This window comes from Amphibalanus amphitrite, unplaced genomic scaffold, assembly GCF_019059575.1.
Source record: "Amphibalanus amphitrite isolate SeventyFive unplaced genomic scaffold, NRLGWU_Aamphi_draft 000604F_arrow, whole genome shotgun sequence".
Lineage (NCBI taxonomy): Eukaryota > Metazoa > Arthropoda > Thecostraca > Balanomorpha > Balanidae > Amphibalanus > Amphibalanus amphitrite.
In genome coordinates, this window is record NW_024882098.1 from 146,503 (window position 1) to 162,935 (window position 16,433).

At 48.6% G+C, this 16,433-nt stretch overlaps 2 protein-coding genes across 2 annotated transcripts; one reads left to right on the top strand and one right to left on the bottom strand.

Annotated features, from left to right (window-relative positions):
* The first annotated feature begins 280 nt into the window (after nt 1-280).
* LOC122394673 (splicing factor 3A subunit 2-like) lies at nt 281-16,170 on the top strand. Its single transcript, XM_043391704.1, has 5 exons — nt 281-329; nt 7,490-7,804; nt 8,039-8,168; nt 14,838-14,965; nt 15,373-16,170. The coding sequence occupies exons 2-5, from the start codon at nt 7,517-7,519 to the stop codon at nt 15,904-15,906; spliced, it is 1,080 nt and encodes a 359-aa protein (XP_043247639.1). The 5' UTR covers nt 281-329; nt 7,490-7,516; the 3' UTR covers nt 15,907-16,170.
* LOC122394672 (glycerophosphocholine cholinephosphodiesterase ENPP6-like) lies at nt 9,142-11,319 on the bottom strand. Its single transcript, XM_043391703.1, has one exon. The coding sequence runs from the start codon at nt 11,277-11,279 to the stop codon at nt 9,933-9,935; it is 1,347 nt and encodes a 448-aa protein (XP_043247638.1). The 5' UTR covers nt 11,280-11,319; the 3' UTR covers nt 9,142-9,932.
* Nucleotides 16,171-16,433: the final 263 nt, after the last annotated feature.

Below are 16,433 nucleotides of genomic sequence, written 5' to 3' on the forward strand. Positions count from 1 at the left end.
CGCGGGCAGGTGTTTGCTAATTCTTTGGGCGAGTACGGGAGCTGCGCTCACCCATGCAGAATGTTATGAAGATGGATGAGGAAAATATTTGGACCGGATGACCTATTTATAAATGTCCGAGAAACTTGCATCGGCCGTTGAACGGGGTCACGGGGAAAATTACTCGATCGTTGTTCCTTTGAAGGAAAATAATTGAAGGGATTCTGATTTTTTGGGTTGTATGGTAGCTTTGTCGGTGTTGCATTTCTGGCGTGGGTGCTTCGAAGTATTCCGTTGCGTCGTTTCTGCCGCTTCTGTGTGCCGCAGGGAGTTGAAAAACGTTTTATAAGGTTTGTTACTGATTTTTATTTATTTTTTTTCAAATTTATCGGTTTCTTATGCTTCACTCATATACTGTTATGTTCATTTCACAATCAGCAAGAATTAAGAGCTGCGTTGAATGTTGTATGAGCTCAATTGGCGCCTAGTTGATCGTGATTCTTGAAGACTCACAATTTTAACTTTTATTTTTTATTTTTGCTGTGCAGTTGAAAGCAATCCTCATGATTTTTGTTACATTTTCCTCCTATTAAATCTGCATCCTGATGTGCTGTTTTTCATGTTGAATTTCCAGGCTGAGGAATTTCTCATGAAAATGGCTGTTTCAGTCCCACGCACAAGGGGGAAAAGCTCAAATTATTGAGCGCTCAAAATATTGAGCGTGTGACGTCAGAGGCTCCCATAGGCGTAATGCTGAGGGCTAAAAAAATTGAGCCGTTTCAGGAACACGTTTTGCAAAAGCAACTCGCAACACCTAGGGAGAAATGGCAACACCCTAGGAGAATCACTAATGATGCAAAACAGATTAGGCTTTCATATTTTTCACTGCTCAAGCTTCAATGATTGGGGGAACACCAATTTATAGGTCGAAATCTTACGGCATACCAGGATGACTTAAAAACAGGCCAATATTTATGTCGAAATAAAAGTTATTTTTTGTCCATTCACGTTTTTTACTAGGGTTCTGTTGGAAAGAGCATTTTTCATACTACCCAAAATGATTGCGATTCAATTTCACATTACCCATATCGCAGAATATTTTTCATTTGGCGGCGCCGTTTGTTTATTTCGTCGCGACGTCTCCGGTCGCGTGGTTGTCGTCGTCCTTGTGTTGAGGGTAAGTTTTTATCGTTTTAGTTGTACTTAGATGTTAAAAGGTACACTGAAAAGTTTGAATATGCTGTGATTTTAAATTTGGAAACACGTAAACGTCAATCAATTCACGTTTTCCTCGATTTGCGTGCAGATAAGTAACTGTCGACGAAAGTGGCGCCATCCGATATGATGTTTTGAAGGAAGGAGACACAACATATTTACGTGAAAATTTTTGTTTTTTAGTGGTCTAAGTGCTTCAAAGAGGCTGTGAATGTTTTCTTCACACAATTTTTCATTAGGCATGATGAGGTAAAAGGTAGTTTCAGTCTTAACTTTCATATAATTGACATTAAAACATATGATAGTCCACTGCTATCAGTGATTGAGTACCTTGATATTTGGCATTTCTTATTAATGTGAATGTATTCTCTATCCATATGTCCTGATAGTAAGTGACAATACTCTGCCAATATGTTTCCATAGTTTTCACATTCATTTTCCAGTCCTTTACATAACATCACAATTTATAATCAACAAAACTCAACTCCTTCATTACTTCACAACACTGACAGCATGACAGACTGACAGTCAACTATTGTGTGGGTGAATGCTGAAACAGGATAGCCACTTTGCTGACTGGCTCGCTAATATGAAATAAGATAAAAATGATCCTTTATATCATTTCCATCTGGAGGATCGGAGTCAACGGAAAAGGAAGGCCACTTTTAAGCCTCAAGGTCTAGGCCGCCAGACGCCAGTCGGCAGTCACCACCAAATTTATAATCGATTAATTCATTATTATACTTTGAGACCCTTAGGTCACTGGATCAGCATCACATTTTCAGTTTCAATATAGTAAAGGTTTTTATTTGTATGATGTGAAATATTTTCCTGAATCAGAATTTAATTATCCCTAGGTACCTGGTAGAGGTTTTGGATTTAATGCTCATTGTTGGTGTGCAGTCAGGATTTTTTGACAGGTCTAGATAGGGAATCCTGAGCAATTTTATAGTAAAAAGGTCTCCTTATAATCACCACACATTTTATCAAAAGCATTTGCAGAATTCATTCAATGAAGAATTTTATCAATGTTGCACCCATTTCTTAGACGACCTAGGCTGCATCTTTTTTTTTAGTTCCTGTTGTATGACATATTTTCCGTTTTGTTCCACTGCATAAAGAAAAAAATCGTTTGAGATCACCAAACAGCTTTTCTTTATCTGGCAGGTCTGCACAACCAAGCGGTCGCTGGCGAGGACGTCGGCCGTCTCTGTGGGTAAGGTCATCTGCTCAGCCTTTGTGGAGATCAGCAAGACGTCACTAAGATGAAGACTTCGCTGGAGCAGAAGCCGCTGACCCGTGTCCGATCGGGCAGGTCATGCTCGACGGCACGAGCCACAACTCGAACGACTCGGTGACATCAACAACATGGTGGAGCAGGTGAATGAGTTTGGCGACGTGTTGTGCGACTGCAAGAAGGGTTGTCTGCGTGTTCTGGCCGGCGGAGCGGCGACGCTGCGCAGTCTGTGCTGGCGGTGAGCAGCTGGCCGTGGTGACCGCGCGCGCCCACATGCGCCGACAACCTGTGCGGCTTCGACGGCCCGGGACAGCCCGATGCCGCCCACTATGCGACGCCGACCGCGCACTGTCCGCACGGCCACATGGAGGTGTGCCCGCGCCTTTTGCCCGCACGCCGCTACCTCGCAGCTGGTCTGCAACCACGCCGTCGCCGCCTGTAGCCCGATAACAAAACGGCTGTCTGATAATGCCGCGTGTTCTTTGTGATGCTGCTACTGTGATCGTTGCTACTGCTGGTCTGAGACTCGATGTTTCCATTCGTCTTTTACATGCTAAGGATTTGATAATGATAAGCTTAGTCCGAGCTTAGGTCGTTTATATCATTTGTTATATGGCATATTTTGGATCAAAGCAGTACGACACTGCCTCCTGCTTTTGTGATGTATCTGTTCAATATTGTAAGACATGTTTATAAAGTCTGATGGCCAAGAGTTGCGAACGAAAATTATAATTAAAATCTAAATCTTTTTGTATTTCAGACGTTTCGACAACACTGTGCCATCGTCAGTAATTGATATAAAATATTTCCTAAAGTCACAAATCACATTTTAAAAATAACATCAGCATTAAGAAATTACACATGGTAATGGCATTTCGGTATTTTTACATTCGATCACGGTCGTTCCTCACAAGCGTGCTCCGTTTCAGCAAGGATAATCTGGCTGTCGCTACTGCCATCGAATAAAATCCCCCTCTTGTGTTAAGTGTGTTCTTGGTCTTGATGTGTGCAGCCTCTAGTGCCCTCCTGATATTTTTGTTCATACCTTTCTCTAAAATTTCAGCCCCTTCCCACCTTGGTAAGTGCCCGGCCTCATCCACATGAACCACTATCGCATTACTTAACACGTGCCCCCTCACGTCTCTTCTGTGTTCCCCGACACGGGTACCTAGGCCCCTACCTGTCTCGCCTACATATTGTTTTTCGCAAACAGCGCACGGTATCTGATAGACTATGCTACTTTCGTGATCCTTATCTTCGTCGCGTGCACCTTTTAAAATATCGCCACTTTTGTGTCCCGCACTTATCACCGTCTTGAATCCGGCCTGTTCAAGCTGTCGTGCTACCGTATCCACCTTTTCAAAATTGGGAATGCAGAGCAATCTACTCGATTTTTCTATTCTTGCGTTTTCTCTTTCATTAGTGTTTCGTTCACGAATCTTCTGGGCCTTTTTCTTCTGAGAAATGAGAAACCCTCTTGGATATTTGAGTTGCTGAAATCTTTCAAAAATGTGCTCCAGCTCGTCCTCGAGATATTCCGGGCTGCACACTCGGTAAGCGCGCAGGAAAAATCCTATTACAATGCCCCTCTTGTACCTCTCGTTGTGTCCAGAAAAATAGTGTATGTAGTCCTCTTTGCACGATGGCTTCCGGTATACCTTGTATTTCAAATTTCGACCCTCTCTGATTATGAATGTGTCCAGAAAAGGAAGTTCACCGTTCATTTCACGACACTTCTTAAATATCATGGGCCAAGGAACCGTATGGTTACGTTATGTCGATGACGTGATCAAGAGATGAAACTTGAAGAAAAAAGTGCAAAGTCTCAACCAGGTAGACGCTCAAATTCAATTTACGGTGGAAAATGAAATGAACGGTGAACTTCCTTTTCTGGACACATTCATAATCAGAGAGGGTCGAAATTTGAAATACAAGGTATACCGGAAGCCATCGTGCAAAGAGGACTACATACACTATTTTTCTGGACACAACGAGAGGTACAAAAGGGGCATTGTAATAGGATTTTTCCTGCGCGCTTACCGAGTGTGCAGCCCGGAATATCTCGAGGACGAGCTGGAGCACATTTTTGAAAGATTTCAGCAACTCAAATATCCAAGAGGGTTTCTCATTTCTCAGAAGAAAAAGGCCCAGAAGATTCGTGAACGAAACACTAATGAAAGAGAAAACGCAAGAATAGAAAAATCGAGTAGATTGCTCTGCATTCCCAATTTTGAAAAGGTGGATACGGTAGCACGACAGCTTGAACAGGCCGGATTCAAGACGGTGATAAGTGCGGGACACAAAAGTGGCGATATTTTAAAAGGTGCACGCGACGAAGATAAGGATCACGAAAGTAGCATAGTCTATCAGATACCGTGCGCTGTTTGCGAAAAACAATATGTAGGCGAGACAGGTAGGGGCCTAGGTACCCGTGTCGGGGAACACAGAAGAGACGTGAGGGGGCACGTGTTAAGTAATGCGATAGTGGTTCATGTGGATGAGGCCGGGCACTTACCAAGGTGGGAAGGGGCTGAAATTTTAGAGAAAGGTATGAACAAAAATATCAGGAGGGCACTAGAGGCTGCACACATCAAGACCAAGAACACACTTAACACAAGAGGGGGATTTTATTCGATGGCAGTAGCGACAGCCAGATTATCCTTGCTGAAACGGAGCACGCTTGTGAGGAACGACCGTGATCGAATGTAAAAATACCGAAATGCCATTACCATGTGTAATTTCTTAATGCTGATGTTATTTTTAAAATGTGATTTGTGACTTTAGGAAATATCTTATATCAATTACTGACGATGGCACAGTGTTGTCGAAACGTCTGAAATACAAAAAGATTTAGATTTTAATTATAATTTTCGTTCGCAACTCTTGGCCATCAGACTTTATAAATTTGTGATGTATGCTGGCAAGACGCAGGTTCCGGTCGCAGGTCACCCGGACCCGGTTCCAATGTGGTCGGGCTGGCATGCGATAATGTGATGTTGTTTTGCTCGTCTCTGTGTTCCACACTTGATGATGTTTGTGAATCTAACCCACATTGTATAGTATTTTTGTTTGTTTGCGGCCGATGGCCTTGTAAGTTGTAACCGTGGCAATACAGTTTTTCCTGCTATAATTCTCCAATATTCAAGCGTGGGTGGATATCTTGCTGTATTCACGTATTCCCTTCTCCCAGTACAGTCAGAGAATATCAATACAGTATTCATACGGATTATTCAAGCCCTGTATAATTATTTGCGGTGTGCCGAATCCGAAAGGCGACCGATAAAACTACTAGCGGAAAATGTGACATGATGCCATGGGTTTGTGAAAAGTTTAGGTACCACGTAGCATTCAACTTCCTGCATTTCTGTTTCAACTCAGTTTAACGTATTTCAACGAACATAACATCAAAAATGGCAGCCAGTACCGGCTTCACCCGTCACGGAGAACGCTAAAAAAAATTGAGTGTAGATGCTGGCCGGCACTCAATTTTTTGAGCGCCAGCTGACTGTCGTCTGTCGTGGCGCTCAATTTATTGAGTATCGCGGTCCCGAACGACAAGTGGCGCTCAAAAAGTTGAGCGTCTTTAGGGCATTTTCTTTCCAAAAACACCGATATAAATTATCACGGCGAGTGTTCGAGAAGAAACCTTGTTGCTCTCTCTTGCCATTGATACCTTATTTGGATACGATATTTGCCGTAGTGTGACGCTAAAGGCATTGTAAAATACCATCGTTTCGCCTATTCCTTCATAATGGGGCCCGCTCAATTTTTTGAGCGCTCAATTTTTTGAGCTTTTTCCCCTTGTGCGTGGGACTGGTTTGGTACCTATTGACCATTTCATGGGATAGGTACTGCTGGATTCATGGTGTAATGTTTTTCATGATAAAAATACCTAGCCATTCTGGCATGCCCATTTCGCAGGATCCTGTGGGACTCCTTGGGTTTCGCCTAGGGCTGGAACAGCTGTTTTCGTGAGGAATTTTGTAGCTTGGAAGTTTCATGTGAAAAACTGCATGTGCAAAGGCAGGCTAAATTCTAAAATGCAAATTATTATTTGTTTTGTCCCAAACTGAAATCACAAATGCACAGCACACCCCAAATTTTATGATTTTTTTTTTCTCTGGATCCACCAGTGGTGTGGGGAACTTCAGGGGTGATGTAGGGCAAATAGATAAAGTTTTTTTTTGTCTAGTGATCTAGTGAGACTACAGATTCTTACTCACTTTTTAATTTGTAGACGTAGAAATATCCAAGAAGCACTTGTTAATTGTTACAATTCACTTTGATTCAGGACATTATGTGATTACAAATCACAACTCGTACTGTGTAATGTGTGCACATTAAATCATGTGGAAACTTCATTGGATCCAATGGGATCAAAGGTCTTAATTTGTCATTTGCTTTGAGATCCACTGAGATCATGGATTGATCACCTGGATCCACACACATGTCTGGTGATAACCAGTAACCACAGTCCTTAACTAGTGAATTATCACTTGACTGCTAGCAGAACTGGCTCCTGGCCTTCCTGAGTGGTTTGGGCCCTTCTCCAGATGGCTCAGTTCTGGTGGCTACTAGCTCTTTTGGTTTTCATGGAAATGTTTGGAAATTGTGGCACTTAAATATTGCTGTCTTCTAAAGGAAGAAAATTATAGAACAAATTTGGAACATTTACATTATTTTATCATTCAATAGTTATGTTCAATGGGATCTCAAGTATGAAACTGTGCCATGTGTGTAATCTGAACATTGTTTTATGTTGCCATAAAACATGAGCATAAATTCATTTACAATTTGTTCATCACCCATTTGGTCCTTTCGTATAATCCCTTTGGAAAAAATGACATCTTACTTTTTTCTTTGTATGACAGGTTGGCTAATGTCATCAAAATAGCAGCAGAGCTTGTAGAGCTAACTCAGCACAGACAGCTTTTATTATCAAAGTGACATAACGAAAACAATAGCTTAAACAGCAATGTTGAATATGGTGGATGTTAGCATTTTGTCATCATATCTTTGATCTCAATATGCTGACCTTTGTGACCCTCCTCTCCCCAGGTGTGATAACACCACCAGCCCGCCGCCATGGACTTCCAGCACCGCGCTGGAGGCAAGACGGGCGGAGGAGGTCAGGCCTCGTGGTCCGAGTCGAACCGCGACCGGCGCGAGCGCCTCCGTCAGCTGGCCTTGGAGACCATCGACCTGCAGAAGGACCCCTACTTTATGCGTAATCACCTGGGATCGTACGAGTGCAAACTGTGTCTCACGCTGCACAACAATGAGGGCTCGTACCTGGCTCACACTCAGGGCAAGAAGCACCAGGCCAACCTGGCCCGCCGTGCTGCCAAGGAGGCCCGGGAGGCCCCGCAGCAGGTCGGTGAGAGGGCCGGGCTGACGGGAATGAACCGTGGCTGGTTTTCAGATTGTTAAGTGATCATGTGTGTAATCCAATGTATGCATAATCCTCTTCTTTTCCTTATTTTCAAAACTCGAAAACACTGATTGTAGGAAGAAATCATGCTTGACATTTACGAGTACCTACACTGGATAGATGAATCGCTGGGTGTTTGGTGACTTCAAGCTTATTATCTGCGTCATTGTTTCCAGCCGGCGCCAGAGAAGGCTCGGGTGGACATCAAGAAGTTCGTCAAGATCGGACGTCCCGGTTACCGTGTGAACAAACAGAGGGCGCCGGAGAGCGGCCAGCAGAGTCTGCTCTTCCAGGTCGACTACCCAGGTCAGTTATGGAGCTTGGCTAAACATCCCTGGGGGACCATTGATGCTGGTAGAATATTGCTGAGTTGATCTGTTGGATCATTGATGAGGAAGGATAAACTGGCCATTTCGAGCATTCCAGGACTATGGTGAGAGCTAAGAAGGAACCACGCCGACTTTCGTGTTGAACGTGACCGATGACAGATGAATTCTGAAGCGAACTTTGTCGCAACCTTCGTAAAGTTAGTTGTAACCAGTGTAGGTGGCGCTGGCTTTCGCTTATAGTCGCGATCGGCGACGGGCGTTAGGGAACCAGCGTTTCCTGCGTTCGTAATCATTTGGGTGCGACAAGATGTCAGATGAGATCTTACCACGTTTTCTTACTAGTTAACGATCATCCCAAATACTTGAGCTTTAGCACGCCGTGGCTGCTCAATGCAAAATTTGTTTGTGCTCGTTTACTTCTTCACGTATCTGCGGTAATGACGGCTGAAGTCTCCATCAATCTTTGAATCGTGGCAATTAGTAACGACTAACGACGCTAACAGAGAATGCGTTTGGCCGTCATCTGTGTGAAATTCAATTGTGTCACTGTGCTGTGCATAGCCAATCGATATTTTTTACGCGAGATCGTTCTTTTTCCGAAGTAATGGTTCTATTTTTTTCTGGTCAGTGTGTCGCTCGCACCGGCCGGTTCCTAGCGAGAAACCCTAGTGTTATCGAGACGACCGAACCCAGTGTGCCGTCACTTTAACGCATTTTGAAATGAAGCCTGATTTAGTTAACGGTAGCGGATCAATTAGACACCATTTGCAAAATCATTTCAAGCCTCATTTACTGTGAGTTCGGTGGATATTGCTTTCGAAATCGTCTTGCATGGTAGCGAATGTGGACTTTCCAGTGAAAAGTAAGACAGCATTATTGGTGGAACTCCATGCACAGAGGTCATTGTCTCCAGCCGGGTCCGGCTGTTCGTTGTCCCGTGAAACGTCGCGTCAATCTTGATAGCATATATTTACGCAAAAACACTCGCGCTAACGAACTCAAAAGAAGCAGAATCAGATACCCTCTGCCTGTTTTTGTCTGGCCGGCGCGGACCGGCAAAGCCACCTTTGGCGCTTGGAAGACGCCTCCTAATCCCCGTGTACTGTAACCGGTCCTGCGCGGGCCTCGGCCGCCCCTCCCCCCTGTGTACCTCCCCCCGCGCCCGGGGTTGACCGAGACGAGATTCGTGCGGTCGACGCCACGTCACCGCGCCGGAACCGGCATCTGCCGTGATGGTGCAGCGGGTCTACACGTGGTCAATGCGGCGGATCAGCGACAGCGGCCACGTCACTCGGTGGACATGGTTGTCGCGGCGTGATGGTAAGGGTTGTTTGAAATGAGCGGGTTAGGTGGTACCGCATAGCAGGGTAGGGGTGTGAAGGTGAGAGAGGTCACTGCACTGGTACAGCGAGGGAGGCTTGCCATCGGGACAGGGACATCTGTCATTGCACCGAATCAGCGGCGACACAGTGCGCTGCCTGGATACATTCGCTCTGCTCTTTCCATCCCAGGAGGTCAGATATCGCACCATTTTCACCACAGGCTCACTGACATTCAAAGATCTCATCACCCTTCTCAATCAGTCTGGCGAAATAAATCACGATTCGCGACTTCTCATTCCACCACCGCACATTCTTCCCAATTGCCCTGTGTCCTCAGTCCGCTCCCGACCCTGTCATCCTAATTTACCGCTCGTGACGTCACCGTTTGGTTCTATGACGTCACTGGCTCTGGTCTGTCCTCACCAGTTAACCATGTCGGTGGTACGGAGCATCGAGCCGCTGTGTACCTCAGAGGTAACATCCAACAGAGCGGTCAGCAGAGGATACACGTCCACCGCACTGACGGGCTGTACCACGACCCCCTGCTTGAAGCTTGGCCCGCGCGCCAGCAGGACTCCACGCATGTCTGGCGCGTTACCCTCCGTGTCATCATACCCTCCAGCGGCCGCCACAGTCAGCGGCGCCGTGTTCTCGATGTACGAGCCCGGCGCGGCCACCAGAAGGACATCCGGCGCGCGGTCCGGGTGGCTGATCCTGTACCGCTCGGGGATCTCGTGGCGCCGGTAGGTTTTAGCTCCGGGCACGTTTCCAATGACACCGTAGACGAGGTCGTGGTGCGCCTCGTCGGCGTAGACGTAGCAGACGGCGCCGTTGCCAGCGATGGTGACTCCGACCTCGGGCGGCAGGTAGCGGTCGATGTGTACCACCTCGGCCGTCTCCGTATCAGTGAGACCACCGTCCGAGACGATGATGATGTTCACGTTGTCACGCATCTGAAGGTCGAGCAGCTGGCGGTCCATCTGCTGGAGGCGCGCGTCCAGGGTCAGGAGCTCGTCCAGAAGACGCTTAGAGTCGGCGCCGTGCTCCTCGGCGGCGCGGCGGAGCACGTTCGTGTGCACCACTGCCAGGTTATAGGCGTGCTCCTCGCTCAGCAGCAGGTCCAGCGCGCGCGATAGGTTCTCACTGAAGGCGTCGTCGTCTGTGGGAGCTGTGCAGGTGTGCGGCGCGTATCCGTCGAACGGCACACACCCTCCAGGGACGTTGAACAGGGCCGCTTTGCGCCACTGCTTTACGGCAGAGTTCCAGAAGGGCAGGGAGCCGCCCCACCAGGCTGCGTCGTCAGCCGAGTGGCCGGCCGGGCCCTTCAGCTTCAGCTCTCCCTGCTTGCGATCCATGAAGTGTTCACCCAGGACGCCGTGTTTCTCTGGGTACAGACCTGTGTAGATGGATGTCATGGAAGCGACTCCGCCGGACGGGAACGTGGGCGACAGGTACTCGGCGCGCGAGCCGTAGCGCAGGAAATGCGTGAAGAACGGCGCGTCCCGCGAGGGCACTTTGGAGAGATAGTCATGTCGCAGTGCACTGATGGAGAGCACTAGCATCTTGGGTGGCTGTCGTCCGACCTGGAACCACACAAACACGCCCGTACACACGACCACATAGAGCAGGATGACCAGCACCATGTTTCGGCCGCGCCGCGACAGCCATTCGTCGTTCTGGTGGTCCTTTTCGGTTCCCTCGAACATTGATCGGTGCGACGGCACTGGCTCGTCCTCGGCCCGCCGCTGGCGCACGGTACGGTCCATGGTGGAGCAGTGACGGCGGCGGCGGCGGCGGCGGCGGGAGGGAGACTGGCCGCCCGCCGCCGCCGCCGCCGCCGTGCGGTGGTGACCGGTCGGACCGGCAGGGGATGAGCCGCGGCCGGTCGCCCGACGAGCCGCTTTCCAGGCGCGGCAAAAAGCTGCATGTCGGCTAGCGGCGTGGTGTGGTTGGCGGCGGCGAGGAGGGCGCCAGGTCAGCCACGTCAGCTGGGCCCATGCTACTGACCCCCGAGGAGGAACTGGTACTGGGGTGTCGGCCTCACGTTTGAAATGGGATGGCATTCGCCTGTCGCCGACGATCTTTTTTTGTGACTTATGACAGTGTCCGGATACCACATCAGACACACCTGCCTACGCTGTTCATTCATTACGTCTGGAAAATAATGACATCGGCACTGGACAGTGTAGATCTATTTTGTGTAGGTCCTCAAATTCAAGTTCTTTCTTGGTTTTGAAGTTGACTATTACAAAATCATGAAGTGTATTGGAAAATAACGACAAAATGAAAATCAAATTTATCGAAAATTTAACAAGGGGATTGTGCTGTTGCCGCGTGATAACGAGATTACCTAGATGACGTCATTTATGTTTCGGTGTTCAATGTTCATTCTTACATGATGAGTATATTTTTATTATTTCCTTCATTTTTTTCGGTCGTATTTATTTACATTTAGCACCTGAACAACCGGTCTGTAGCCTGAAAAGTTGTTCCTTGACCGCGTTCTTGTCAGGCTCAGCTTCGCTCGTGGTCAATCAAATCTTACTGGTATTTCGCAACACCCTCTAAGTAACCGCACTTGTGCGGTGGACCTTTTGGCACCGGGGATGCCGTTTGATGTCATGTCCGGCGGTCGGCGCTGCTGAGGACGCCCAGTGAAAGTCGCCGTGGCAGCGTCTGGGCCAGTGTCATCTGACCGCCGTCTGAGGGAGATGCGGCGGTGCATGGCCATTGGCGGGCCGTAAATTTGACCGGTCAGCCGGGTGATGTTGTAACTAACCCCATGACCTTGTCACCCTTTAGTGGGTTACGGGGGATTATCGTCTTTGGGCAGGCTCAGCTCAGCTCAGAACGACTGACTGAATATTTTTTATTGATGTGTTCATTTGGTGGTCATTTGCTGGTCTTGAGAGTCGAGAGATGATTGCCAATGGTCGACTTTAATCACTGCTTTATTATATAAGCCGTGTTTTCTTAGTTCCCCATCACAGTGCATCGATGGAATTTCTCCGCGATTTTACATCACCAGTGCGTGCAGTGCTCAGCACCGTGCAACGTTGTTTTCCTGCCACCCCCTCTGCATCCACAGCAGACAGCAGGCGGCGTGCATTTGCATAGTTTCTCCGCGATCGGCCGCCCGGTTGCGTGTCCCCCCCCCCCGCCCCACCTGCCCTGACCTCAGGAGCCGGTTGTATTGGGGGAGACTCGGCGGGGCTCCCTCTGAGCCGCACTGATAGCGCCAGTCTGCAGGGCCGGTCCGGTGGGTTGCATTAGACCAGTGAGCTTAAACTTGTTTTGTGACCGGCATCGGGATCGTGCTTTACTGATGTAGCTTCTATTGCAATAGAAACATTTGTGTCGTCGAGATGCAATAGCTATCGCAGCTGAGCTGGTTGGACCAGCTCGCTTCAAACGATTGGTTATTAACCGGATAGCAGTTTGCAGTGTAACATAATTTCTATTCGATTGGAATATGACTTAATGATGAATATTCAGCCTTCGCCAAAACCTCAGCGACTTTAGGCATTGCCAGTATCAGTCTCATCTCGGGTCTCAGTCGCATGAGACCCGTGTCCCCTTCCGAGATTTTGCTCACATATGCATTTAATAGCGTGCTTGTTACGCTAACATCCAGTCAACATTGATGTAATCTTTATATAAGACAGTTTTGTGGATACATCGGATGGTTACAACATGTGTGGTTTTTGTGTTCATATGTACTTAAACCGCTGTTATATGTAAAATATCGTGATAAGTGATACACACCCTAGCAAGGTGTGTCCGATTACAACTTCTTTATACCTCATCAGGATCCCAGAGACGACAGAGACGACCATTGAGCACACTTGACTCCGGTCCTCGTGTGTGCAGTAAAATATCCGTCCCACCACCGGATACTCATACTCATACTCATACTCATATATTTCGGATTACATCCACAAGATGGGTTTTCAGTTATCCACGTCATACAATGGTAATATAGGCACATAGAAGCGATAAAATGGCTCATGACAAAGCAAATACACAATAAAATGCATACACACATATCACTTGTAACACTTACTAAAAGAGCTCAGGTAAAACAAGACAGCGACGTGTGTTCATCAGCATATATCCTCCTCTTAAATACTGCATAAGTAGGCGAACGTCTGATACTGCAAGGTAGCTCGTTCCACGCCCGGACGGCTCGTGCGATAAACGAGCGCCTGGCAAACTCGGTTCGATTTTTCGGCACCTCCAGATGACCGCTGTCTGTAGCCCTGGTCGCGCGGGCGGATACTTCAGAACGACGCATGATCTGTGTGCGCATCACTTCCGGGGCTCTCTGGTCGTACATTAGCTGATACATTGTGCATACATCGTGCTCCCATAACATCCCGTCTATCCCACCCCACCCTAGCTCTCTAAGTGTGCCAGTGAGATGTTCACGGCGACCTAAGCCGGTGACAAGGCGGGCTCCAAAGTTCAGACATTTTTTAAGCCTTCGCTTCTGGGTCACCGTACAGCTCCCCCACACAGACATGCAGTATCGTAAGTGGGGAAACATCAGTGCTTCTACAAGCAGCCGTTTAGTTTCGCGTGGAATGCGGCTCTGCATTCTGGCGAGGCCAGTCAGTACACAGTAACATCTCTTGACGATCATCGACACATGCTGCTCCCACGACAGACACGAGTCAACGGTGACGCCCAGTATCTTAGCCGACTGCACAGGACTAATATCGGAGTTACCAAAATGTACAGTGAAGTTGAAGTTAATATCTTTGCGCACTGATTTGAGAAGGACCAAGTCCGTTTTAGAAGGATTAATTTTGAGCCTATTTTGAGTGAACCATGTGAGTGCGACCGATAACGTGTTTTCCATACGGCACTTAAGATCTGACAGATTTTCTGACGAGTCGGTGTCTAAAAACTGGGCGTCATCAGCGTACATGACGAGTCGTCCATGTGGTACATGCTGTGGCAGGTCATTTGTGAACAAGAGGAACAAGATCGGGCCGAGGATGGACCCCTGCACCACACCATGGGTCACCGGCAGCGACGCGCCTATCCCTCCTCTGACAGTCTGACGGCGACCCGAGGATTGGTTACTCGGGAGATGCTGTCAGTATTCAGTAGTCAGGGGATGCTTCTCTTTTGCGGTAGAGATTATCTACCAAACACGAGAAGTACTACATATTGCCTCCGAGGCAGAGGTCATCTGTTCCCAACAGTCACTCTTCAACCTGCCCCGGCAGAGCCTAACCAACCCCTCTACCCGTTGTCATTGACTGACACTTCTAGTGCCCCTGACTGAGTCTAACGCCCTCCGTTCTCTCCCTTTTCAGAAATCGCCGATGGCGTGGTGCCGCGCCACCGTTTCATGTCGGCCTACGAGCAGAAGATCGAGCCGCCCGACCGCAAGTGGCAGTACCTGCTGTTTGCCGCAGAGCCCTACGAGACCATCGCGTTCAAGGTCTGTGTCGAGTCGGAGTGGCTTGTCTTAGGCTCAGAGATGGCTTGTTGCGAAATGAGATTTGACTCGAATGTGGAAGAACGGTGGCCTAGGCAGGTTTGAAAGTGCTGTACTGGCTTAGGAGGACTTTTATGCGTTGAAAACATTTACGGGATTATAACTATTGATGCTCCGTGCTGTAATGATGATTCCTTCATCTAATTACTTTTTGCGGCGTCATGTATTGCTTGGATTACGGAAAGTTTGAGATAAGCTAAATCTACATATATGTACTTGAAGACTGGAATGTCAGCAAAATGTTACTTTTCATCGTACCTGTAACGACTTCCATGCGATAACCTGCCCAGTTTGGCGTGTTAAGACTTTGTTGAAAATCGTCGCAAGTGACCGTGTCTGTGATTCGCCAGGTGCCCAGTCGGGAGGTAGAGAAGTCGGAGGAGAAGTTCTGGACGCTCTGGAACAAGGACACCAAGCAGTTCTTCCTGCAGTTCGCCTACAAGCTGGAGCCGAAGCCGGTGCGGCCGCCCGGCCCGCCGCCGACCATCCCGCCGCCGCCGCGGCCGAACCTGGTGCCGCCGCCGCCGCCCAGGCCGCCCATGATGCCGCCCCGGCCGCCGCCGCCGCCGGGTATCGGCGGCCCGATGCCGCGGCCGCCCGGGCCGCCGCCCATGATCCCGCCGCCGGGACCGCCGCCGCCGCACGGCCCGCCCGCGCCGCCTGGCACCCTCCGTCCTCCGGGGCCGCCGCCACCGCCAGGTGTACCGACCAGTCGACCGCCGGCGCCGCCCGGCCTGCCCATGGGCCGCCCGCCCGCACCGCCCGGGGTTCCGCCGCCGCCGGCACCGCCCGGCCTGCCGCCCATACCGCCCCCGCCCGGTGTACCGCCGCCGCCCAAACTGACCGAGCCTGGCCTGCCGCCGCCGCCGCCCAAAATCTCGTAGGGGGTCTTGGTAGACTGGGGAGGGAGACCTCAGGAGGCAACACTCGACAGTGTGCAGATGACTCCGGGTGGAAACAGTAAAGCTCTGGGTTACCACGAGGATATCTCGCAACACATTTCGTGGATAGTAGAAAACACATTTTTTTCTGTAGCGTGTCTGACCTGTGAACATCTGAAATGTTCATCGCAACCATCTTTTATGCTACATCCATTTTCTGTTTACGATAATTTGGTTTTCCGTATCACCAATACACATCAGATGATAGTCGGTGTTTATCTACCCGAATGTTTGTTGATAAGACCAGGTTACAAAGCAATAGTGTGCACTGTGCAGTGATTGAACGAACTTGGGTAGAATCATATCCAGCAACGGAGCATGACAGTAATATGTGAAATACCGGTTTGTTATTCAGCAGTATTTGTGCGGCAGTTTCGATTTTTGCACATCGTACCAATCGGTCACTGCCATCTCGGATCAAGTCAATGGAGGTCCTGTGCTCAAGACATCGGCCATGAGCTAGTTCCATA